We start from the raw sequence: 26828 nt of genomic DNA on the forward strand, positions 1-26828 counted from the left end.
AAGATGTAACGCACAGTGATAAAGCAAAAACTCAACAAAGCTACTGAATTTGGAGATATTTAATCCCTTGAAGTTTTTTTGACAAACACATGAAAGTGTAGGTTTACAATGGAACAAGAAAACACAGGCAGAAAAGAAAAAAAAAAAAAAAGCAGAAAAGAAAAAGAAACTAAAAATTCCTGGGGAAATCTAACAAAGACAATAATTTATGAGTAACTACAGAAAAGTCCATAACTTGGTATTTTTTACTGATTATAAGGTAAGCATATGCAAGATTCACTAAGAAAAGTATAAAATTAACATCTTGCTGTTTTACTGCTCCCTTGTAGATATTATTGTTTATATTTTATGGGTTATGATATAATTTTCATCTTTGGATACCTTTCAAAGAAATGCAGATTATTGTTGTTATTCTTAAACCATACCAAACAAAACAATTACTCTGCTATTTAATGCAGAAAGTGAATATTACATGCTACAACTTCAAGTGAAATAAACAGGCAATTTGACAGATGTGCTCAAAACTAATAGTCCTTGTAAGACTTCTAAGTAGGGTGATCTCAAACTGTCCAAACTAGTGATAGGATTTAAAGTATCAGCAACAGAAGTGGTAAAAAAAAAAAGACAAGTAAAGAAAACAAATTTATCGAAAACCATTCTATTAAAGGAGCAGGAAGCATATGGAACAAGTTGTTTAGTAAAGACAGCTGACTAAGGTAGCTTAAGTAAGCTTAAGTGGCAGCTAGATATTCCCATGCAGAAAGTGGCTTGGATGTCACAGCAAGAGAGTATAAGGCTGAGTAAAATTCAAGTGGGATGTGCTTATTGTAACACAAGATTTACTGTCATGATAATTTTTACAGTTTGGGGGGTGTTTCTGCATTCCTTCCATTAAGGCCATTCCATAAGCATTTCATTAACTATGAAATTAATTATATCTAATTTGCATAGTCTTTCTCATTAGTGAAAATGGTAGTGAAAATGTTTAAAATCACTACCAGAAAAAAACTTGCTATCTGGATATATTTTTCTTGAAATCAACTATTTAAATAGTAAACTGACAGGCTCTATCATTCACTGTTTCCATTAATTAAATTAAAATCACAAAGTAAGCTTAACTGCTTCCCATCTAATTCTGAAATCAGAAGACATCCTGTCTACAAAATTATTTTTTCATAAAATTTCCTACTTTTCTGTTACTTCTTCTGAGAGAAGCACAATTGCTGTAGTGCTACCAATATACTTTTTATCTCAGTATGGCCTTTTAATTTTCAACCATCTGGGGTAGAGTTGCTCAAAATTGTAGTCAAAACACTGGTAAAACTAGAATTCTTATTACTGCCATGGGTAGAATTGGATGCATAACAATAGTGTTTGGAATTATGCAAAGAATATGTCAAACTTAAACTTAACTCATTTTAAAATTATTCTCACATCAAGATCCTGACTTCACAGTTAATCCAGATACTTTTTCACGAATTTCATATGACTTAATTATAAGTGTTTTTCTAATAGCAGAAGCTAAAAGACAATAATCAAGCCTAGAACTTGGCTACAAAATAGTGAATTCCCTTCCCTGCATACAACCCAGAAGGATGACAGAACCACAACTTCTGATATTGCTTCAGGCATTGCTGGAGACAATTGGTTCTAGCAAGCTCTCCATTTCCTTTTCCCAGAAAACAATTTTTCTCTAAAGAAAAATTCAATTCTTTTTCTATCCTAATCACATATATCATATTTCTTACCCTCCTTCAACTTGGCTTATGACTAGAGAAAACAATTTTATTTATCTTCTTTCAAAAGAGAAATATTACCTTGGGCTAAGAATCCTAATCATACTAAGCTCAATGACAAGTAATCATTGATTTCATTGGGAACAACACATAGCACCACATTTATTACTGCAATGACCTGAAATCCCATAAGGTGCTTGATGCAGGTTCAGTTTTCATAATATAACAATGATTTTATTATAGCACACTAGAGACGGAAGAGTTCATTCAAGCAAACAAATTTATATCATTACTATTTGTAATTATATTTGGAGGGAAGAAAAAATTTTTTTAAAAAGGGGAAAAAATTGTCTCTCTATCCCCATTATTTTATTTTATTTTCCACAGCAAAGAAATTCATATAAACAGCCACTGCTGTCAATCAGTGGCTGACAATACTTAATGTTCACAATTCAATATATGTTTCATAAGAATATGAGGAATTCATCTGAGCGATTGGAAAAAATTTTCTTGATGAATAGGGCAGCTCAACTAAGTATAATGACAAATGTAAACCTGCATATAACTCTTTGCATTACAATGAAATTAAGCAATGGGAATGGTTGGCTTAATGTGCTTACTAGATTGCATATATTTTGACCAGAATTGGGTTGATGCTGCTGGACAAACTGCAGTATTATGAACACTGGGCATACAATCCTTCACTGAAAAAACACGCAATTTTAATCTGAATACTAGATAGTTTCCTAGTGAAATTTTTAAAATTTTAAAGCTCTTTCATGGCTGTACTTGATAGATGGAAATCCAGAATTTTTGTCTTCATATCACGCAAAACTGAGAGAATAAGACATATGCTCAAATAGTTTCTTTAAAAAAAATCCTGCACTGCATCTTTATACAGATCAATGTCCAATTATAAGCAGAGAGTTGCTGTGGCAAAAGGTCAGGAAAAAATAATCTTTCCGGCATTTATTACTTGGAAAATAAGGTCACATATGAGGTCAACCTCCAAATGTATACAGAATAAATTATACTGCAGCATTCTAAATATTCTGTACTGCAAAAAATTATATTGCGATCTCAACATAATCAGAAAAATGAAGTTGAACGTGTATTTCCTGTCGACTGTACTACAGATCAGACTAAGCTAAGAGGAGAAAAACCCAGGTCCAATTAATCAACAACTAATAAAAACCTTATCATATATTTCTGCTTAATTAAAAATATAAGTTCTTATTAAGGCTGACTGATTTAATAATTTCCTAACTATATTTAACAGTGTAACATCCTCCCCACAACAAAGTAAAATAATAGAAAACACAAAAAACATTTAAAACTCATTCAGTGATACACTTGTGTATTGCTTACAGCATAGAAGAAAAACATAAAGGCAGAAAATGCTGGAGTGCTTTGTCTGTCTGATTCTCTAAAAAAAAAGAAGTGTATCTTTTGAAATAAAAGACCTCCTAATTAGATAAAACACATCTGAAAAAAAAAATAGAATTGGACACAGTTTGAGGAAATAAATGTGCTTGTTTGTCAGAATGAATGCTGTCAGAGAACATCGTCATTGTCCTGATCTAAGTAATTTTGCTCTTTCACAGACAGTCTTAATCTTTGCTACTTTCCTGGGATGTAAATGAAAGTATACTGAAAATAAGATTGTATTAGTATACGACACTTCTCACGGTACTCTTAATTGTGAAATCAACATTACAAATAGGAAAATGCATCCATGAAATGAAAACATCTTCTGATTCATTTTTACTCTTGTCTTTTATGCGAAGCACTTTCTTTGCCTTTTCTCCAAACTACATGAGGAATATAAATGACTGGTGTTCTTTTATCTGTTACAGTCATGTCTAGTTTGAATTTCCAAATCACGCTTTGACAGAAGGATTGTATATAATATATCACAGGCAATGCCAGTAGAGATAGAGTATATTCTAATCATTTTCAAAAGTACTATTTTTTTTTTAATCTGCTTTGGACACTTGTGGTTTCATTTCATGTTCATTCTGAATGATACTGTGTTCTTTGCTCTGGGCTAGTGACAAGATTTACTGTTTTCTCTGATAATATTATCAGTGGGCTATTCCTCCCTGATAAATCACAACTGCAATACTAATAGGTTGATAATGACGTTATAAACTTTATGCTTTTGTAGGCATTGTAGGCGTCACTCACCTTGTTCAAGTGGCTGGCTTTTAGTTGAAGTAGTTTTCATCTTGAGTGCCTCCCTAACAGACATGTCACAGCAGGAGCCTTTGTTAGTGTCTTGGTCACTGTCAGCCTGATCACTGTCCCCATGCCCGCTGTCCCTCAAGCTGGCTCTTTCTGGATCCTTGAACGTGGAGCTACTGAAATACATATTGAAAGAAAAAAAAAAAAAAAGAAAAAAAAAGAAAAAAAAAGAGAGAGAGAGAGAGAGTGTTGTATTTACTTGTTCTAAGTTGAATTGTACTCTCTGGCAAAGCAATTTTGACAAGAATGCAAATGGGGAAGCCAAGAAAGTTATTTAATAGGCCTTACCTTTGAACAAACTGCTGCCTGCTGCCCATGTAATTGGGCTCTGCGGGAAAATTGTCTGTCTGTGAAAGAGAAGGAAAAAAATACGTATAGTTGTACACTGGACAAATCTCCTGCAGAGCAACAAGATTTCCTAGAGGAGAAATGATTAATAATTCAAAAATTCCCTTAATCTTCAGATTTGTACATTTTAATTAAATTGGAAAATGCTGGCATGTAATTATGTGCTCAGAACAATTAAATGATTCCGGTCCACAAATTACCTGCTAAAGTAAACAATGAAGCTCCAATAAGTGGCATTCTCTGTTAGTAACCTGACAGATGACACTGTTTATGTTTTTTCATTAGATAGATATTAAGACTGATGGTTATTGAAAATGAGAGAAAAAATAACTCTTGCATATTAAAAAAGTGAATTATTCAATAATACTAATTTTTAATCATAATTACATCATCTACTGGGATTCTGAAACTCTTACTGCTATAATACAGTTTTGTGTGCTGCTATATTACACTTGAATTGAAAAAATAAACAAAAAATCAAGAAAATTTATGGCTGATTAGCTGTGGGGTTTCTCAGATGCTAGTGGAAAAATGGAAGTATGAAAATATTTGGATTTTTCTCTCTTTAATTTTCATCAGTATTAATATCTATGTCAGAATAATGAGAACCACACATGCAAACGAGAATATTGAATGATCACTGCTGACAAGTAGTTTTTAAAAGAAGATACTTTCATTAAGTCTGTCATGTATCTTTTAAGCAGCATGAGCCAAGTAACTGTAGAAGCAGAAGTATTAAAAGGATCCAGACCAACATGGAGTCCTGCCAAAGGGAACTGAATTCCCCTTGTATGATTAGCTGAAGTTCTTTGGGAGAAAGAGAGACTGCATCATTCAGAAAACTCCGCATACTGTACATTCACGCACGTCACTTCTTCTTGCAGCTGACCTAGCGACAGAGCTTCTACTGTTTTCTGCATCACTTCACATCACACCACTCTGCTCCGCAGCAGCTCCGGCTGTCGCAGCAGCATCCAGCGGATCAGTATCCGTAACACGGGCAGCGCTCAATTAATGCAGCTGAGGGCCTGAGGTTTAATGTCACACAGCAAGTACTTACACAGGTGACTGGGATCTTAGATATTTGGATTTCCCTGCCACTCCCCAGACCATTTTTTTATCTGTGTTTTGGTTTTATCAGTTGGAGGTAATTAGACATATTTGCTACTTCTTGTATGGGTGGAGTATTTGAGCTTGGAAAAGAGGCAAAAAGTTTTATCCAAAATTAAGGTCACTGCTGTTTGCAACAGATATTGGGCAGACACGTGTTACTCCCAAGAGACTTGTGAAATAGATGTGCTTGTATATATCACGGATGTCTTTTGTGCTTTAGAGAATGGATGGAAAATATAGAACCATCTTCTGTTCAGCATGTATGACAATGTACACTGCACTTTCTTCTGGTTTCTAAGTCTTTTCATTCAAAAAATAAGATTATAACACATACTATGTTCACATCCATCCTAGCTTTAGTATATGCAATTAGAATAGAAGTTCATCTTCACATTTAGTGTTTATCAAGTTAGAAAAACAAATATTGGAAACAACAAAAAAGGAGGTATATTTCAGCATTCTTATGTGTATCTCTCAAATGCAGCACATCATATTTTGGAAGCAGCTCTTCTGCTGTTTCACTTCTTCTCACAAGTTTTAAGCTAGTATCTTTCTTTTGTGCAGCAAACAGAGAGATCTATATATACTCATATACAATCATTATGGCACTTACAGGACCCAGTACTTATCAATCTGAATAAAAACCTTTACAACTGCAGGACTCGTGTCTCTTTTCTATGTCTAATCTCTCAAATAGAGATATCCAGGGAAACTGACCTTATGCTTTTACTTACGTAAGACATCTGTCTCCTTCTAAACACAGCTGCTAGCAGAATCAACATTTCCATTTTTCGTGACATTGGCAGTCAACATGCCTGCTATAAACTGCTTTTTTATTAATTCGCTGTCATTAAAAGTCAGACTTTTGCCCTGAAAATAATTATAACTCCTCCTTTTTGATAGTTCTAAGAACTTAACTATAAACTGGACCACTGTAAGAACCGGTCATACTTTTTGTCTCTGCTTTTTCATAGCAAAAAAAGCATTTCACACATCCTGGATGAGCCGATATAGAGATATTAAAATAGAAGATATGACCACATTTTAGCTGCTGAGAAATTCTGCATTTATGGTCAACATTAAAAATCTTTAACTGGCTAATAATTTGACCAATTACCTTCATACTGTATTTTGCCTCAAGACAATGAATTGGGTGCCAAGTTACAGTAAGTTCATTATTACAAAAGAAATGTAAGTACTTGATGATCATATACAGACACAGAGCTCAGAGTTCAATACTGCTCTTTCTGCACTAAAAGCATTAGCCCTTCTTCTACGACTTATGAAGGTATGATGCTTGTGTTGAGCTGTAACAGCCCTCTGAGATACAGGCAGCAAAGGGAGGACTGTTTCATGTATGAAAATATCTATTAAAATTGTGATAAATTAAAAAAAAATAATTTTAAGGTTTGGCAGTTTTGAGGAATCCTAGAAATGTAAATATCTCCTTCACAATGGATTAGAGAGACAAATGTCTAACATGTCTAACTCCTTTAAAATCTTTTTTTTTGTTGTTTTAATCCCAGTTGAAGTGAGAGGTCATATACTTAAAATTTTTACACTTTAACATTTATGGAAGTGATATTACACATTCCAGCTCATGCATTAATCATGCTTCTTTAAATTGCATAGCTATAACTCAAAGAAACAAATACTACCTAAAAAATCTAAAAAAACCTCTTGTACTTCTCTGTATATTTAGCCCTTTCTAGGACAAAAAAAAAAAAATCACCAAAATGCTGAGCTTCCAGTTTTAAGGTAGGTTACAGTTCACCTGCAGAAAACCACCTAAAATCGAGTCGGCTACTCTAGCTAATCAGCCAAGATCCCTCAATGTGCCTTCGAGAAGTACGAACTATCTCTTTGGTCATCTAGGGTTAAAAAACCTGATACTCCTGGGGAGCATTATTGGCATAGGGGAATCTTGACAACCAGCAAGATGTCCAGTGCAATAGCTAAAGCTAAGTAAGAAGCATCAGGTCAGAAGTGAATTGTCTAGAATTGCAGTCTGATGCTAAATAACAAAAAATTATTCAAATGCCAGCATCATTAACCTCCTGCAGAACAAAATAAAACAAATTCCTTCATTCTCACCCTCCCTCCAAAAACATCTCCAGGAACAATCTGTCTCTAAAAGTCACCAGAGTTAAACAGTAAAGAAATGTGAAATTTTTATCTCTGTGATTCAAGACTGAGGGCTGGAGTATCAATTAAATCACCAGCAGCTACCACAGCACAGGTTCTGCAGTAGCAGGAAAAATGTTATCTAAAACTAAAAAAAAAAAAGCAGGAATGCCCACTGCCATCAGAAAACTAAAGTCTGTGATATCAACCTAACTGTCCAAAGCCACCTTAGAGAAGTGGCCCTGGTTTTATGTGTCATTTTCACAGATTAGTGGAATCAGATAATTTCCAATGAAAGTATGGTATAAACCATTCAACAGATACTCTTTTTTGACAGTTGCTATAATAGACCTTTACAAATATTTTTCTTCTACCTGTCTGTTCTAATATGTGACTCTGGATCAAATATGAAATTTTAGGAACACTGTCATTAATGTAATGTTGCAGAAAAATGTCTGAGGATTTCTGTACAAGCATTTGATACATCTTTTTAAGAAGTTGAAGTTCATTAAAAAAAAAGCCATTTAAAAAGAGGTCAGAATGCATAGGAACCTTTCAAAAGCTGCAAAAATTTTAAAAGAAAGGGTTACTTACTTTCAGAAAATATCATGCAGTTTGATTTTGTTACTTTTTACTTCAGTGAATTGAGGAGAAGGAAAATAAAAGAAGAGGAAAATTCAAATCGTGCAAAATATACTTTCCACAGAATCATAGAACATTTTGGGTTGGAAGAGACCTTAAATTTCATCTAGCTCCACACATTCTCTCCCCATCATGGGTAGGGATACCTTCCACCAGTTCAGGTTGCTCAAAGACCCATCCAGCTTGGCACTGAATACCTCCAGGAATGGGGCACCCACAACTTCCCTAGGCAACTTGAGCTGGTTGGATTTACTGATGTGAAATTTCAAATGCGACAATGCAATTGCTTAAATCCAGTAAAGGGACTTTGAAAATCATTAACTGGCCAGTGTTTTCATGAACAACTCATAGAATCTCTTTCCAAGTGCATTAACTGTCTACAAAACTATTCAGTTTATTGCACCTGTCAGGACTTTTATATTATGACCACGCAAGGGCCTAGATAAAATAAAATTGTTGCAAAGTATAGGTCTCACATGGTGTATTTGGAATACTAAATTTTATAGACTCAGAAATAAAACCATTCAAAAGTTTGAAAGTCAAGTGTTAAGTTTCTACTAATTAATTCTGGAATGGTTATGGCTTCCAAAAGTTTAATTTAGAGAAAGGAAAATGAAAAATTATAGCCAAGAACAGAGTATGAGAAACAAATTCTTCATAGGATCCATTAACCTTAAATAAACTCATAAGAAAAAAAAACAGTAAAACCTTCATCACTGGAAACAGCTTGAACCAGCCTGGGCCAAGCATTACACAATGAATTATAGAGAATTATAGAGAATATTTTTAGCAATGGGCTATATTCATCTCTTATCCCTTTTTTACCTTTTCATAAATTCATATTCACAAGGTATATGTGTTTACTTCTGTTGAAATATTATGCTATTTTTTTAAATACAAAGGAGTTCTACTGTGGCTCTGCACACACTGTTTTTTGGTTGTTTTTTTTTTTTTTTTAATTCAGGATTAAGATTACAGCACTGTATTAATCAATCAGGTTTCAAAAATTCTGCTATTGCTCAGAAAGAGAACAGTAGACAACTCCACAAATCTTCTGCTTTCAAGAAATGCTGCAAAAAGCAAACTGTTTCTTAAAAATTAGAGGTTCCTCACTATTTTTCTCTTTCTCTTTACTTTTAAATAAAAACATTTTTTATGTGACAATTTTGAAGATTTCTAGCAATATTTGGTGTATTCCATACTGTTTGAATAAAATTAGAGAAAAATTTTTAAAAAAACTTGCAATTCAACAGGTTTGTCTAATAAAAAAATAAAAGATCAATGCTTACAAAGAAAAAGAGGAAGTGAGAAAGAAAGAAAGAAAGAAAGAAAGAAAGAGACAGAGACAGAGAGAGAAATTCAATATTTAAGCATTCTTGACAAATTATGCCTAGAAATAATTGTCATATAAGGGAAAGATGTACTCTAAAATATGAAAAAAATACTTAGATATTAATCAGATTTATGATTATTAGACGACTAGAATATTCATAATTTTTTCTCAGAATTACAAGGAAAAGTATCACATTTTCTGAAATTATTTAATGCAGCTCCATTTTATGTAGGTGTTCATACCTGGAACTATAATAAAGCAAAATGTCTTTGCTGACTCTAACTTCTTTTTAATTAAACATTAAATGCAAAAATGAAATGAAACTTCTCTCACCTTTATCAGACTGTCACTTAATATCTAATTCAAGCATCTTCTGTGCCTTTTCTTGAAAAGCTGAATTCCAAGTATTCACCCTTCCCCCATGAAACAAAGATCTTATATAATGGCAATCTCTTCTGGAGGCAAAAGAATTGTATTCTGCCAAATTGAGTTTTGAAAGAGCAGACAATTGCCTTCATTTTGTTAGGAACAGTGTGGGTTCAACATAGTACAATTTTTCACAAAGACTTCTCAGTATAAGACTGCCAGTGAGTGTGTATACATAGCTTGAAATAGTAGTTTTTGCTTCCATAAGATTTACTTCATTAAGAAAATTCACTATCCCAATAGCAAAAACAAACAACAACAAAACCAAAAACTAGCCATAAACCTCTCAAAATTAAATAGGCTATTTTTAAAAATATTATCCTACTATATGCTCTCCACTCTCATTCCTTTGAAAATGCTTTTGATATATAATTTATATGACTTGTACATATTTGGGAAATTTCACACTTGCTGCAAGATGTGTATTTTGGTGTTAAAAGTCCTACAGTGTGTTTATGTGAATTTCTGACATATATAGCATTCTTCAAAAGCACATTGAAAACACAGGGCAGTAAAAACAGTCAAATGCACAAGGCAATATTGTTCACAAAGCTGCTGTACTCTTTCTTAAAGTGTTGGTTGGTGGCTCATGTCTTCTCTTCCTCTTGAATGAGAAAAGCAGAACTGTGAGAGGAACAGGTCCTGAGCTCTTCAGTCAATTGCACATGATTGTCTGAAAAGAGAAGCTCTGAGGACAGACGCTACCATCCTCTCCCATAAGCACAGGAATGCAGATCTCCCTGTATAAATGCCTAATCCATGCACTGTTTTCACTTAGCAAGTACCATATTTGTTACCAAAATAAATTATTGTTGATTTATTGGTTAAGGTGTCATACTAAGGCATTGTAGATTATTTCAGTTGTTTTCACTATTTGTTTAATGAACCTAACTATTTGTTAAACTTTTACAAGAGTTTATTCTGCAATGCACAAGACACTAAAGATGGCAGAAGCCTGGACTGTGGGAATTTAACACAGTGAAAGGATTAGAAATCACAAGGCCCAGACAAGGTGCTTCTCATCTCACTGGTGATTGCACCAAGGCAGAAGACTGAAGAAGCTAAAAAGGTCACTACAGAATGACATAATTTTAAGTGATCCAGGTAAAAAAAGTAGACCTGAGTGACATTCAAAAGATGAGGTGAGACCAGACCCAGATCAGACTTTCTGATATGAAATAAAAGATTTAAGCATTTCAGGAACAAGCTTGTCTCTTTGTCGGCAGGGTAGTCAGCTCAACAGAAGCCTTCAGCTTCTCTACCAGTGCAGGATGTGAGTTTAAGGTCAGACTTCTCTCTCTAAGAAAGATGTGACAAAGAAAAACTGTGGAAGCTGAACCCAAAACTTTCTCCAATGGAAAAGGGAATCAAGATTTACAGATCAAACTCAAATTGCTGGATTTTTTACAATTAATTCAGGTTTCTGAGCCTTATTTTATTTTGCACTGGAGAAATGCAAAATGCAATGAAATCAGCATGATCTCAGATGAGAGTGTGGAAAGTTGTCAAATGTGACTAGGAAAAAGGAATTGTAATATGAGTTCTGAAGCTGAACATTTTGGAGAAGTTGCAAGATAAGAATGTTGGAAGAAGTGCCAAACATCACACCACATAAAGAGCTCAAGCTGAAAGTACAATAACGCTATCACAGCGTCAATAAATAAACATAATGAAATTCATGACACATTATTGCATTGCTCTGCACTGCCGCTATTCATTTAAAAATGATGAACACATTTAAAATAATTCGCAGCTTGTCAAATGCCTGTGAGCGCTGCAGTTAGACTGGTGCCACAACAGGCGTTTGTAAAGGTCTTACAAGAGAGCTTCACACAACTTACATCAAAGTAAAGATGGAAGTACGGAAAGACAAAACAATAACTGCACCTGAATCTGCTAGTACAGTTGCATCCAATATATTTACACTGCTCACCAATGATATGTACTTACTGAAGCTACTCTGTCAATAAAAACCACATTAAGAACCTTTTGAAAGAGCTTCCCTGTCAATTAGGATGTAGATACATTCTATCGTTCCAGTTTTCCTGTCAATTTAATATACTGGATCATATTAACAGTACTGGCTTGTCAATAAGGCAAATCCGAATCCTATTAATAGAGTTACAGTGCCAATATAATCGGCTTCCCATTTATCGAGCTTCCCAGTATTTGGGAAAGCTGTGAAATGGGATTATAAGGTTAGGTTACATACATCTGTCTCTATATTACATAAATATTTCAGGAATTGTATCCCGTTGTGTAAAGAAATACATGTAACCACTTTTTTCCATTACAAAAACTTCAGATGACAGAATAGTATAATAGTTTGCCAATGCTGAGAAAACATTAAATTATCCTCATTTATCACATTGTTTCCTGCTTTCACTAAGTAAAACTGCTATTTCATGACACAGTCTACTTGTGTGCCACACATATAGCACTGTTAAGAGATGCAGGCACTTCACCCACCCCCCTCTCCAACCCCCCACAAAAGATAATATCTGCTTCAGAACACAAAAGGAAAGAGATAAAACATATTTTGGAAACAAAATACAAAGCACTCCACAGTTTCAATCTGTATTTTGCCCTTGTGCTGTGCTGTATAGTCTCTGCAGAAATGAAACACGCAAGTATAATTCTGATGTAACAGAAACCCCCAGAAATAATTACTAAAAAGTATTAGTTCATGAATTAAAAAATAGCAGAAATTCAGCAAACCTTCTATTTAATAGAAGTCTTAATGAAGTTGAACATTAGTTGCTTTTAACCACATTCAATATGAAATAACTACTTTCACTGGATTAGCAGAACATACAAGAGACCGTTAAACCTGACTATGTTAAAAAAATGAAAATAAAAAATAATTGCATTAAAATATACTGGGTATTCTCTTACCAAATTACCTCTCTGGGTCTGAGTTGAAAATATGGATTTAATAAAATATGGTTCAAAAATGACAGCTAAGGGTCAATGAATCAAGATGCCCATTATATTTTCTGGTAGCAGATGGGTGCAATGAAACCTAATGATTGAATTTGAAACGCTTTAATGGTCCTTTTATCTATGGCTCCCACTATGTTGAGTCTACCTTAGTATTCCTAACATATACTATGTTTACTGCATAATAGACTCAATTACAATCAGCTAACTAGAATGAAATCTGTACTTATCACAATATCCAGCTTATTCTATCCTACCATGAACTCAAAATAACAATACACATAAGAGTATGTCTTTGATAGTATTTGTCTGTTGGGGTTTTTTTTGATTTTTCATGTTAAATATGAAGTCTAGAATTTAGAGGAAAATTTTAAATTAAAGGGAAAACTCTTGAAATAGTGCCTTGAAATGTAAGGATATGATCAAAATATTTGTTTAGAATTTAAAAATGTTGAGAACCCTTTTTTCTTTTTTCTGCATGAGAACAACTGCACCTTTTCTTTCTTCTTTCTTTCTTTCTTTCTTTCTTTCTTTCTTTCTTTCTTTCTTTCTTTCTTTCTTTCTTTCTTTCTTTCTTTCTTTCTTTCTTTTTTCCTTTCTTTATCTTTCTTCCTTTCTTTCTTCCCTTCTTTCTTCCTTTTCTCTCTCTCTCTCTCTCTTTCACATTCAGTGTTGATCTCCTGGCATTTTTGTTAAATTTTGAGACACATCTGGAAGTTCTTACTTAGCAGGAATTCTCAGTGAAGCCAGAAAGCAAAGCGAAATTTGTCCTATTCTTACCACTGCTTATTTCCTGTTTCTAAGAGCAACATAACTCAAATGTTTTCTGAACAGATAAAAGCTTATAAACACTGCAGTACTGGATGGTGGAGAAGGAGAACAAATTATGGCCTTTAAACACTGTTAATTTGTTTTGTACTTATCATATTTAGTAAGGAGAAAACAGAGACACTGGATATTTAAAATCTGTTAACTTTGTGTTAACATCTATCCAGTATGTTTACCTTTTTCTGTCCAACCCACACTCGTACTAAAGGCAACAATAAAACTCCCACAAGCCATGACCTGAGGTCCAGTGAAATCAATGGGTGTTTTCAAACTGGTTTCAATAGCCCTTGGATCAGTCTGCTAACTTCAATTACCAGCTAAGCGAGCCTTTACATGGCATGCTAGATTCCCACAGATACATATGTTGTATGCTGAAGAAAGTTGCATTTGAACAGATTTGTAATGGCAGTGACGGGGGAAAGGTGATTAGCTAGGCAGCAAATGCTGTATGCAGCATGAAATTCCAGTTCTGTGTTTCTTCCCTACAGAGTGAAAGAAATTAGCAACAAAGATGGAGCAGGATTTGGGTCTGAAGCCACACTCCCTGCACAGAAAACACACACAAAGAGGAACACTGAAGCTTTCTTCCTAGGTGGCGATCAGAAAAAAAGGGGTAAATCTAGATCACCTCCTTTTCTATAAAGCTGCCACCTTATTCCCTTTCTCTTTCTAAAATCCCACACCAGAAAAGCAAAGATTCCCTTAAATTCCCTAGGAATTCAGAAGAAAATCACAGATGTTAAAACTTACATTATAAGTTTTTGTCTAATTTCTTATTTAGGTCATGCAACTCTTTATTTCAATTCTTCTTAAAAATACTCAACAAGGTATTCTCTAAACATTTTTGTGACAAGATACAAAGCCCTACTTTCACACAAATACCTTTGCATAATTATTTCCTCTAAGCACTAGGAAAGCACTAAATATGCTGCCAAAATAATGGCTGAATTTATGACAGAATAGTAGATCATCAAGCTTTACAGACTCACACGACCATGCAAGGAGATTTTCAACCGTAAAATGGTGATGAGTTGATTTATTATTTGTGACATAAGATAAATAATTTAGGCTTGCACAAATTTAGCAAGAGGTTCTGTCCCTAAATATATTTTAAAGTCATAACAGTCATGTGTCTATGATGAGGTACCTCATAAAATGGAAAGCTTGATTGAATACACCATTACACCACAAGCATAGTAGCAGTGGTCAAGTAGACTTGGACAGAAAAAAATAAGGCTATTCTGATAGAGGGCTGTGTGCATGCATCCACAACTCTGTCACTTCAATGTTAACCTACTGCAATGTAGGTAGTCTATATTAAATTGATTCAAAACAAGCAAAAGAAAAATTAGCTACCTTTCTTTATAGGATCACTTCATCAAGGACACAACACCCACTTAACCACAGGTAATCTCTAACTTTACAGGCATTTAAAAGCTGACTTTGACCTGTAAATTCTTAACAGAACTGGGAAAAAATGTTCTGGATTGCCCTTATCATTATGATTTGCCATATCCAGACTCTGAAATCAGATCTTTCTGTAAAATGAAGAAGATCCACATAAGATAGGGTCTCTGCAAAGATTCCAGGATTAGATAAAGTCATCGTTCTGTTCCAAAGCAGTGTTGGTTTGTCAATATCTAGGACACTGCTGCAGGTTTCACCAGGGATAGAGTGACTGAACATGAATGCTAATATTTGACTGAGGGGTTTGTTAGAACACAGGGATTTAATTATGGACTTCCTCTCTATCTAATTAGCAGGATGCTCATCCAGTATGTGAGCATTTTTTCCAAAGTGGAATGCATTGAACATCAACTGAAGGATGCATATATATTTTATTTTTTAAAATTTTATCTATGACCTCTTAAAGAAAATAGTTAATGAAATCTTTTCTAAATAACATCCACATCAGAGATGTCCCTAAGACGACACTCAGAAGCGTGCATATGTGGAACCTCTTTCAAAGGGGGAAAAGAAAAGAAAACACTCCAGGTGCAGTGCAAGAAATTTCAAATAAAAGTCATGCAAAATGTAAAATAAATAACTTGGGATTGTTCATGCTGCTCTTTCTGGATACTCAAACCAGATCATGAGTAACACAGACTAATGCTGCTCCCTGCAGGTGGATCATGAGTCCATGTGAAGCCACACCAACTTCCAACTCCGCTGGAATTCAACATGGAGTTAGGTGCTTAGCTGCAGAGAGTGATCTCCAGGAGCAATGCCTTTGCATGCAATTCACTTACTCGTATCCTCTCAAAACTTGTTTACAGGTAGAAAAACCCACTGGAAGATGAATTATTTCCATGGGAATTTATTAATTTATATAATTTCAGGGCCATCTTTGTTTACTGGTGTTTCATGGATTGTGTTATTTGGAATAAAACAAAAGCTATAAAATATTAAGGAACTACCTGCAGCTTTATTAATGTCTTGATAAATTCCTAAGAATTATTAAACTTGAGTTTGTTTGGTGGTCTTATTTCAATCTTTTGAGGCATAAAGCAATAAAATACAAAATATCCTTTTAAACAATGTTAAAATCAACAGAAAAATCATCCACTTTCCATGAAAACAGAAGTATTATCTTTCTCCTAGGATGCTACGGTCACACTTCAGCACAGAGGCTTTGCAAGGCAGTGGTATAGGATCCTAGTCCTAAGGGCATATAGTAGCATTCCTTCTTTAACCTTAGCCACAGGATAATAAACAGCACAAATATAATGATAGTCCAAGCTACCAGTAACCTTAAGAACGTGCAAGGAATAGACCGGCAGGAATTCATCTGCCATTTTCATATATCTGCCCAAGGGAAGCATTGTAATTGCAAAAATTTACTCTTAGACTGCTGAGACTCATAGTAATTATGTTTCTTTTTTAATAGAAATAGCCACAGGTAGTAACAAATTGGGTTTTGAGATGGGGAACTGGGCATGCATTCTAACCCAAATTACTATGTAATTGTCTTTATTATAAAACACTATAGAAAACCCAAAACTTAAATCAGAACAAAACTTTCCCTTAAAAAAGTGTTCTCCTCCCATGGTTATTCAGCATGTGTGCCTATTTCTTCATTCACAGGTATCAGTAAGACCAGTACGACTGCAAGTAATTTATCTAAATATTTTTGCTGTTGTTAAACAAAGTTCCCTAAGCTTACATTTGTTTAATAGAAACAGCTTCCTCCTGCTTTACAAGTAGGTCAAAATCTTGAAATCCAGATACTCATTCCTAAGTTTCCTTTGCCAATATCAGGGGATGAAGGAAAGACTATTTGTGCTCTATATATATTAAATGAACTGAAATTGAATTTCTCTTCAAAATTCTGGAAGGTTGTTTGAAATAAATGAGCCCAGGAAAATACTTAAAATTAGTTATTTCGTGTTTGAAGGGATTGTTATTTTGTTACATCACATTGTTGCAATAATGAGAGGTATACTTTTGGGAAAGATCATGTATGTGACGGCCAATGAATACATAACAAAATAAATTGATAAAGTTGCTTCTGCCCCTTGCAATGCTATCACCTGTTACACTTGAAAAGAAGCTACAGGTGGTTTAAATAGACAAAATACATGTACAGATTTAAACAAAATAAAGACTGTATATTGAAAGAAATAACAGGCAACATCTTGTTTTCACTTCCTTTTCACTCAACAGCTACAAAGCTGACTGATATATCTCTCACCTTGGAGCTATGAGATGCAAATTATCATGTGCTTTTTAATAACTAACGCAGGTTACGGAATCAGTTGAGTGCTATTTCTTTTCACATGTTGCATGAATTATACTTCCTTTTAATCATCACGCTTAATCCTGAAGTTTGATAGCAGGATTCCATCACGAAGTGGAAAATGAGGTCCTTCCTTACCAATACTCTTGCCTCGGGAAAAAAAATGACAACATCATTTGTCTCTAAACTTGATGCTTTCTAGTTTGCAGCAAACTAGAAAGCAGGTTGACAGCATCTTCCAAAACACTGCTACACAGCTCTGTATAGATCATACATAATATTAAAAAAAAAAAAAAAATTAGATGCACATTGCTCATTAATAATGCTTTTTATCCATCTAGATGGTTCTTTTGATTCCATTCTACTCTCTTTTCTGTGTATATCCATGCATACATGCATACACACAGTTACATATCTGGCCCATAGCCTAGAAATATAATAGTTTCTAAGGCTTCATGGTTGTCATTTTAAAAAGGCTTTTAATTTCATTATTTCCCAAACACTCTAAATTCCACTATGTTCTTATTGTCATTTGATCCACTGAAATGATGAAGAGATCACAAAAGAACACACTTGGTACTTTACAGCTGTGGCTGGATAATCTGGCTCACAATCATCAAAGCAGGATTGTTTTTATGATCTTCAAATCTGCATATCAAATTACTCAAGTCTCTGCAAGAAAGCAAGACATCAGAACTATCTCAACAGAATACAAGAAAATGTAGTTGGAGGCTAAGTGAAACTAGCAGCTTTTGCAGCTTTGCAGTGTTCTTAACGCAAAGGAGAGAAGCAACAGGGAGCAGTTCAGGTAACAGACTAACAGATTCTAGGCTGAATTCTGCACACACTTCTGCACATCAGCAACCCACACCTGTAAATGATCTATTTAATTTTATGGTTCTATTGACCTAAATTAAAATTATCACTGATTACGTGTTTTAAGGATCCTGCCCTGAAAGAAATAATATAATTATACATATATATGTATGTTTCCACAGGCCTCAAAATTACTCATGCACTGACTAACATCCTTTTTTCTAGATTTGCACAAAAAGCATTTTTGACTCTGCTGGCAGTCACTCAAGTGCTGAATCTGAGGTACACCATTAAAACAATGTTCTTTTCTTTGTTACTTTTAAAATTTTATAGAATTTAAATATTTTCATTAAGAATTAATGAACATTTGTTTAGCCCACTTCAGCTTACCTTTTTTTTAAACTGATTCGTAGCTAAACAATCATAAGTGGTTGCTTAGCAATCAGGGAAGAGCGAGACAGAAATATAGTAAGTAAAGAAACTGACTGACATGTTCTGTGTTTGAATCACGGTATTCAGTAAAAACAACAGAATAGCACCAAGAGAAGTTTAGAACGAAATTCTCTTAATAAAAGAATACAAAAAAACCCGTCTTTGGGAACAAATTATGCATTTAAAAGCTACAAATTGTTATTCACATGTCTGTCACTATAAAAAAATCCTGTAGCTATTATTAAAAATACATTAAAATCCTTCAAATGTTCATGAAACCATTATTTACCTTTTGTTTTAATTCAATTGTCAACTTTGCTTCCAATGATTTTAAAAACAGTATATATCTACAAAGCAAGCAAGAGTTTACAGCTTTGAAGACTTGAAATTGATTTTTAATGCACCAGCTTTCAAACACTACAAAGGCTGCTCTCTGCTGATAAAGACAGTAAACAAGAAATTGTCCTTTAAATGTTCCCTTTAATGCTTTTCTTTAATTAAAAATCAATCAAAAAACATTGCCACATAAAAAAATTAAAATTAAGACATTAAAAATGTTTTATGTTTTTGACACACAACACAGTCAAACCAGAATGAAAACTTATGATGTTACTTTTGTTTACTTGTATTAGTTTAGACTTTTTTTTTTGCACTGTAAACATTGTTAATCAAAAATAAAATCATGTAAAAGTAGTTTATCACTTAAGTCCTTTTATAGAGTGGAAATGTTAAAAATATGATGAAATTAAACTAGAAATGATAGAAGTATTAAAGTAAAATTTTAAAACACTAATTTTAAAACACTTTAAGATTATTTTAATATATTCCTATCCTCTAATCACACTGAAGCTTATTTATGTAGATTAGTTACATCTAGAGTCTCATTTATCTAACCTGTATTTATTCTTTGATCACAAAGATTGTTAACTTAAATGGTCTTTTATTGTTATGATTTGTTTTCCCATAATTATGTGGTTTAACTGCCTGATTTTTTTTTTTTTGTTCTAATAAATATATGCACATGCACCAATCATATTCAACAGTATTATGCTGGATGCTCAATGAACTGTAAGGGCCATTTCAATATAATAAAAGTGCCTGGAAATATTCCAGGGAAAGGACTGGAAATATGAGTAATCAGAGTGTCACTAGAACTAGTACAGGCAATACACACACGTGGTACACAGATCAGTAGATGGTCTGAACCCCTCTCTGAAAATAGCTCTGCATGACTATCACTGCAAGAACCTACAATGCATCGATTAGAGGTCTCACCCACACAGCTGAAATGATGCATTCGCATCCCATGACAAGACTTTTCCTTTTCCCCTTTGGAGGTCTTGTTTGGCAGGTCACAGAGACTGCAACACAAAGCCACCCAGCAGGGAACAGAATGAGATTAGGAACTTTTCTGTTGCGGGTTAAAGTATTTTATGAATGTGACAAACTCTGATCTGATACATATGCCACAAAGCCAGTAGAAAGGTCCATGGCTAAAATCAAATATCTTAGTTTGAAGGATTTAACACACCTAGATTGCTTATACCTTAGTCTATTGAAAATAGACCAGTATGGGACTGATTGTCTTGAGGGTTGGAAAAGGAGATAGACCCTCAGTGAGCCAAGGTGAGATACAAATTGATCTGTATGCTGTTCCTCCGTACACATGACACTAATAACTGACTGATACTATGCAGTTTTGTCTTTGTATGTAGAGGGACCCCTCAGTTTTCAAGACAAAAAAAAGAGATCTCATGTCAAGGAAGTGGATGAACTGATCTGATATCTTTCCCTACAGGTAATACAATTACCTAGTGGAAGCAAACTGGTAGGAGAAAGAGATGGTTCTTGTGTGACCTTATTAAGAAGGAAATGTATCAGTAGCCTCTGGGATTTAGCTAGAAAATATATGACTCTTCAAGAAGGTTATTTAAAGCACTGTCTAATATCCTAATTAACAGGGACATTCATAAGAATTTGCTTGTACTTAATAATAGTACTTAATACTGAGTATTTTATCAAAACTGCTTAATAATTTACTTTTTTTTTTTTTTGTCTTTCTCATAGGATTTACAGTAATTAATCCAGAATCTTCTGCTGGTAAAAAAAATAAATAGTCAACAGCAGACTGAAAAACAGAGGTTGCACTATGACAAATAGATTAGTAGGGCTTAGAATGTACCCTGGCTAGGAATTTTGGCAGCTGCACATTCCTCTGTTTCATCTCATCAACAAAAGCAGTGACTTGTTAATATCCTTGGTGTTCTATTAAAAACTTAACAAATAAAACATTTAAACTCAAAGAACTTTTTTCCCCAGTAATTTTGCCACTCTCTTCCTAGTACTTTTTTTCCTTCTTTTATTTTTTCCTTTTTTTTTTTTTTTTTTTTTTTATTAAGGCAAGAGTCTGCAGTCCCCTGAGAGTTTTACTTGTTTTCTGTATTTTTGAACACTTTAGCATTAATTTTACCACTTCTCTTACAGCTGAAGTAGCCATACAATTGAAAGCATAAAGCTTTCAGGCTGTCTGCTGCAAAAAATTGTCCCAACTGCTCTACAATGACCTTTTGGCATCAGATGATTGCTTCTATATTTTAAAGATAAAAACACAGCTGTGTTTCTGCTCTGGTCAACAAATCCTTGTTTAAGTTCTCATCACTGAATTTTTTACCTATTGGAAAACATTAATACTAGTGTCAAAATGTCTTTTCTTCATACATGCAGGTGCTCCTCAGGCTTGAAGAAGTATCTGAAGAATTCTGCCATGCAACATACATGTTTTCTTCAGAAAAAAACAAAAACAAATCCAAAAAACAACCCACATCCATCCACTTTTTCTATGTAGAATGAATGCCTTGCATGGCAAAACCTAAAACTAATCTAACTTGATACTTTTAACTTTTGTGGAAACAACAAAAGAAAGAAGAAATTAGGCATGATACTTAGAAACACATATGTAAATATTAACTGATATGCTAAAGCCTCCTGGGGAGGAAGATAGTGAAGAGAAAGAAAAAAAATGCTGGGGAAAAAAAATACTCTTTTTTTTTTTAATAAAATCACAGACGGTTCACATCCAGATGTTGTGACTTGGGAAGAAATTTTTAATGACACTTATGTCTTATCAGAGAAACCAGACTGTATCTATGCTTTCCTAACACCAAGTAATATTTGTGAATATTTCACACATAACTATTGCTAATTTACGATGTAAAAATATTTACTGAGTTTTAATAATAATGCTGTATTATTCACAGTTTCAGAAATATATGAAAATGTGGTAACATATGTTCAGCAATACGTTCAATGGCGTATTTGATTTCTTTTCTATTGTACATGTGATTATTCTGGGTTAACCATTGGACTTGGTGGCTAACCATTAGAACACTAGAAGTATTGCCCAACTTAAACCATTCTATGATGCTGTGTTACAATTCACATCATAGGTACAAAAACGTCTAAATTCCAGTGTCATTAATTGTTTGTAAAGATGCCATGAGAAAAAAAAAAAAAAATCACAAAACCCTCAAACCTCAAAATTAATGGCCCAATCATACAATCATACTTAGCTGCATTCCAGAGAGGCCTCAGTCATGATTCACTCTTGAACCACCAAAATCATTTATGAAGTCAAAATTATGCTATTGACTGAATTATGGGTAAGAGCTGCCTTTTCGTCAACATGGGGAAGGATAACAGAAACTTGAGAAAATATGTTGTTAAAGATAACTCTTCAAAGGATTGATAAGTCATTGAAATTGCACTGATAATCACAAATTTGTAGGGATCTTTCCAGCTAACTTTAGGTAGTGACAATGAACACAAAGATGTAGAAAGCTCATGCAACTTTAAGAGCAGTTGAGAGCTATGACACTCAATCTTACATAACTTGTTTCATGTCTTTTATGAAACAGCAAGTTCTACAGAGATATTATTATTCTTATTTTTTTGTTAACAAGAATTTCTTTCTGGAAAGACTGTTTTCTTTTTCATAATATGTATATTCCACTTTAGATTCTTAAAATTTTTTTCTCTCTTTATTGTTCTTTATTACAGCTCTTCATCTTGGAAAGTTTTTTAGATTTCAAATAGACCTGTATATCAAGAATGATCCATTAAAAATAATAGTGCTACAAATATCACCAGCAAGGAAATCAGATCAAGACCAGAACAGTTGTAACACAAAAAAGGAGTTCAATTCTGCTTTCTCTGTCTATTTCAGCAGCCAGTGTACATACCACAGTGAGTGGTGTGTTGCCAGATCTGGTCCTAAAATGCATGTGTTTTGTGCCACTATTCTATGCAGTGCATCTTGACAAAAAAATTAAATAAAGCTTCATGGATACATAAGAAAGGTTTCATCCTGAAATTTTTACACAGTCAACTCCAGCATGGACTTCATCCAGTGAATGAAACTAAAGCTTCAGAACAATGTAACACATTGTTCACAAATGTACAATGTATAAAACCAGACTGTACACAAAAATGCAGACTGTATTAACAAAATGCAAGCATTCAGAGGAGTTATTTTGCAAAACATCTAGCCTTGCAAAACACTGTTAAAGCCACAATAATGATACCTAGACAGGTAGTTCAAGAGTTGCAAGTCACAACTTGGTGTCTTTAGATACAGCTCTAGAATATGCATCTGGGAATCTCTGGAATATATAGAGTGCAAACGTGCAAACTTGCAAATGTTTAGTGCTCTAGTATCCCCTTGGTGAAAAATGTTACCTTGTACTAGTTCTAGTGAGAACAGAGACTAATACTCCTCTGTTGAAATAGGAGATATAAAAGAATATAGATACCTCTGTTTTCAGGTAGGAATTTAAACCACTGAGGATGAGTGCAACTTCACTGATGAAAGCTTCTTCTCCTTATATGCAGCAGCTGCAGATTTCCTTTTGTAATCTTGAAATTTCTGGGCAGAAGTTTCTCAAAGTATGAAATAGCATATTTAAAGACAGAGCAGCACTAATAGGGGTCATGGGTTTTTTATTTCCCTTGAAGACTCTGTCTTCTTAGGTATTACTAAACATCTGGAGATGAAGCTGTACTGGGACTTGACATTAATCTATTGACACATCATAAACATCAGGTGCCTGAAGTATTAAGAATGATCTGTACTTTATCTTGAAATGCTGTGGGAGTGCCTGGTACAGCAGATACAGCGATTCCCACCTTGAGAGATTCTTTCTGCACAGTCATTCATTTTTAGCTGTTGTTTAACAAATACGGTGACTACCTCTTTTTTTATTCACACCCACCTTATTCCTGATACATTCACAAAACTCCCCAATTGCACCACAAGTACAGCCATAAATAATTTCTAGGATGATCAACACTGCTCTTGCATATTGCAGATAGTTTTCTACACTACTGATATTTCACATCGAGGTACCTATTTCTGAAACTCACTTGTGTAAAGAAACTATTTGTTTTCCTTTATCCATCTACTCTTACTTATCGAAAATCTGAAAGAAGAAGGTGTGATTTGTTCACACAGGGAAAGGCAAATTAACTAACTCAAAATTTTGGTAGGAGAGATACATCTATACGTATGTTTGCCTTTTTTTTTTCTTTTTTTTTTTTTTTTCCCTGATGTCTGCACTTCAAAATAAAGCAAAATTCTGTTTCTTTTAGTCAGGTGAGTAGGTCACCAGAATGAGATGAACCAAATTTTCTTTAAGGTCTAGAGTGAACAGAAATCTTCTTTCAGCCATGTTGAGTTTCCATTTTCTCCTGCTTTCCTTCTTCTCAATAAAAAATTAATAGTTTGGCTCTTAGTGATTGAAAAGTGACATGGAATTTTGACCCTGGCAATGAGAATTGTACAGCACTGCCCCATATTTAAATATTTGTAACAGACTTTTGCTTGAAAGCACTGTTTCTAAATTATCTTTAGAAAATGATTGCTGAAGTTAAGAGCAATAAAACACGGGCTGGTAAAGTGTAAATGTGTAACTTCCCAGTATGTTACCAAACACTGTTCTTAATGCATATCAATCTCAGTTGCACATCAAATTACAAATGATCAATTTTCAGAGGGCCTAAGAACTTGCAAGTCTCTCCTACCAATAAGAGCTGAATGTATACAGCATTCTCATCTGTCCATCCAACATTTTATACATATATGTATGTATGCATGTTTAAATTATCCCATATTTGTGGTACTGAAGAAGTTAATGATTCATATATATGTAACACATGCAACTGTGGTACATAGGTGGATGCTACAAAGCAATGAGCAAACACACAAGATGTCAAATTATGTGATTAGTGTGTAACAGAAGTCACTTAAAGAGAGGCAAGATTACACCACCCTTATCCATATCAGGAAGTATTTCATTCAACTGCTGGTCCTTTTGGGTCAGCCTCAAACCCCTAGTCACTAAGTAACACTTTACTCCACATGTATTTGTTGATATAAATTGGACTATCTCTATAGTAAAATACTATTAGAAATAAGGGAACATAAGGCCCATTGGATTCACTAGGTCTTACTAGTAATTGAAAGGAAAAAAAAATATGCCCTCCTAATACAAGTGAGAAAAGTTGGATCTTACTGAGAAAGAAATAATTTATTTGCTATTAAATACTGATAGAATCAATTGGATGTACTAAGTAATAATATAATATTTAGCATGTATATACATCTCCATATATATATAGTGTATATATATACACATATATATATATGTGTATATATAACACTTTAAAGAAAATTGTGCCATTAAATATTTGCCGAGAAAATGAGAATGAAGAAATGCAGTTCCATTGTATGAATTACATAGTATGGGATTATCATGTTTCAAAACTAGATCTGTAAAAATGAATGGAAACATTTGTTAGACAACCCTTACAAAATTGTTTACCTTCCCCTTACTGAGGTACTGAAGAAAACTGCTTAACTGGATTGATTAGCTAAAATAGATGATAAAGCAGCTGGATTTTGTTTCCTTTTTTTTTTTTTTTTTTTTCCCCCACTGCCTACACCTTTGATTCCTAACTGTGTAGGGCAGACACAGGTTTCTTGGAGTGATTCAGGGTATAGTGGATCCAGAGAGAGAGATGATCCGTTACTACTTCTCCTTAAGTCTGCAGTTTAAATTTTACATGAGGAAGAAATACAGGACCAGACATAAAGTAGTGCCTACATTCTAAATGCAAATTTTATATAAAATTTACTCCAGGGATATGGAGATGAAGAATACAAAATGTATTTTAGTAATGCAGAAGTACAGTGAAGAGGATCAATTTTCCCCTCTAGCTACTTTAAATCTGAGCCTTTTCTAAATAGAAACCAACTACACTTTTTCTTACTGTGTCTTTTTTACCAATACAACTACAAAACACAGTATCAGTAAGTATGTTTGAACAGGTTGTACACTAGGTAAAGCTGAATGTTTTCTAATCTACTAACTGGACCATGAAAACCTCCAAAACACTCTGTGCAGATAATCAGAGAAAACAAGACCAGCATTAGATATATGAGTATACGTTATGAGGAGTTTCAGTTAACATTTTCCATAGTTGTCATAATGAAAACTCTTATAGAAACCACAACACACTTTTTAAGGGAGGAAATTCCTCTTTTAGCTTTATATAGATTTCAGGAAAAAAAAAATCATGATTGATCTTATACAGTGAACACTGTAAAAAAGAAGGAATCATATTTTCCATAGGGATTTTACACTACAAGTGAAACTTTACTATTCAGTAGCATCAATACATTAATTAATTGCTTTATATAGACATTACATGGTTGTAGGAAAGTATAATTTTCTGTCTTTTAGTAACTATTACACTTGTCAGTAGGAAAAAATATGGAGTGTTTTGTTTAGCTTTCTGACAACTCCATTTTACAGTAAAAAAAATGTTGACATTACTTAAACAAGTGTCATGGAAAGTTATTTGTTTTTTAAAGCATGAGTAATAAATCAAATTATCTCTGGTTGTGCCCTAACCTAAACTCTTTCCTAAAGTGTCACTTTTTGTTAAAATCAATTTCAGATTTTAAGTATTGCTCCACTCACCTAATTGATAGCAACACAAATTCATGATAGGCATAAAATGAAATTGTTTCTGTGACACAAGTCAATAGTGGCTT

General features: G+C 33.9%; 1 protein-coding gene across 2 annotated transcripts in view; it reads right to left on the reverse strand.

The window, feature by feature from the left end:
- The window catches only part of PCDH17 (protocadherin 17), an 84478-nt gene that overhangs the window by 53044 nt on the left and 4606 nt on the right, over positions 1–26828 (reverse strand). For both annotated transcript variants that reach the window (XM_041407311.1, XM_041407309.1), the window contains exons 2-3: positions 4269–4327; positions 3924–4096 (exon numbers count right to left, since the gene is read on the reverse strand). In XM_041407311.1, the coding sequence (XP_041263245.1) occupies positions 3924–4096; positions 4269–4327 (232 nt within the window). The remainder of the gene's footprint in view (positions 1–3923; positions 4097–4268; positions 4328–26828) is intronic.

Source organism: Onychostruthus taczanowskii, unplaced genomic scaffold (genome assembly GCF_017590055.1).
Source record: "Onychostruthus taczanowskii isolate IOZ18803 unplaced genomic scaffold, ASM1759005v1 scaffold26, whole genome shotgun sequence".
In the NCBI taxonomy this organism is placed as follows: Eukaryota; Metazoa; Chordata; class Aves; order Passeriformes; family Passeridae; genus Onychostruthus; species Onychostruthus taczanowskii.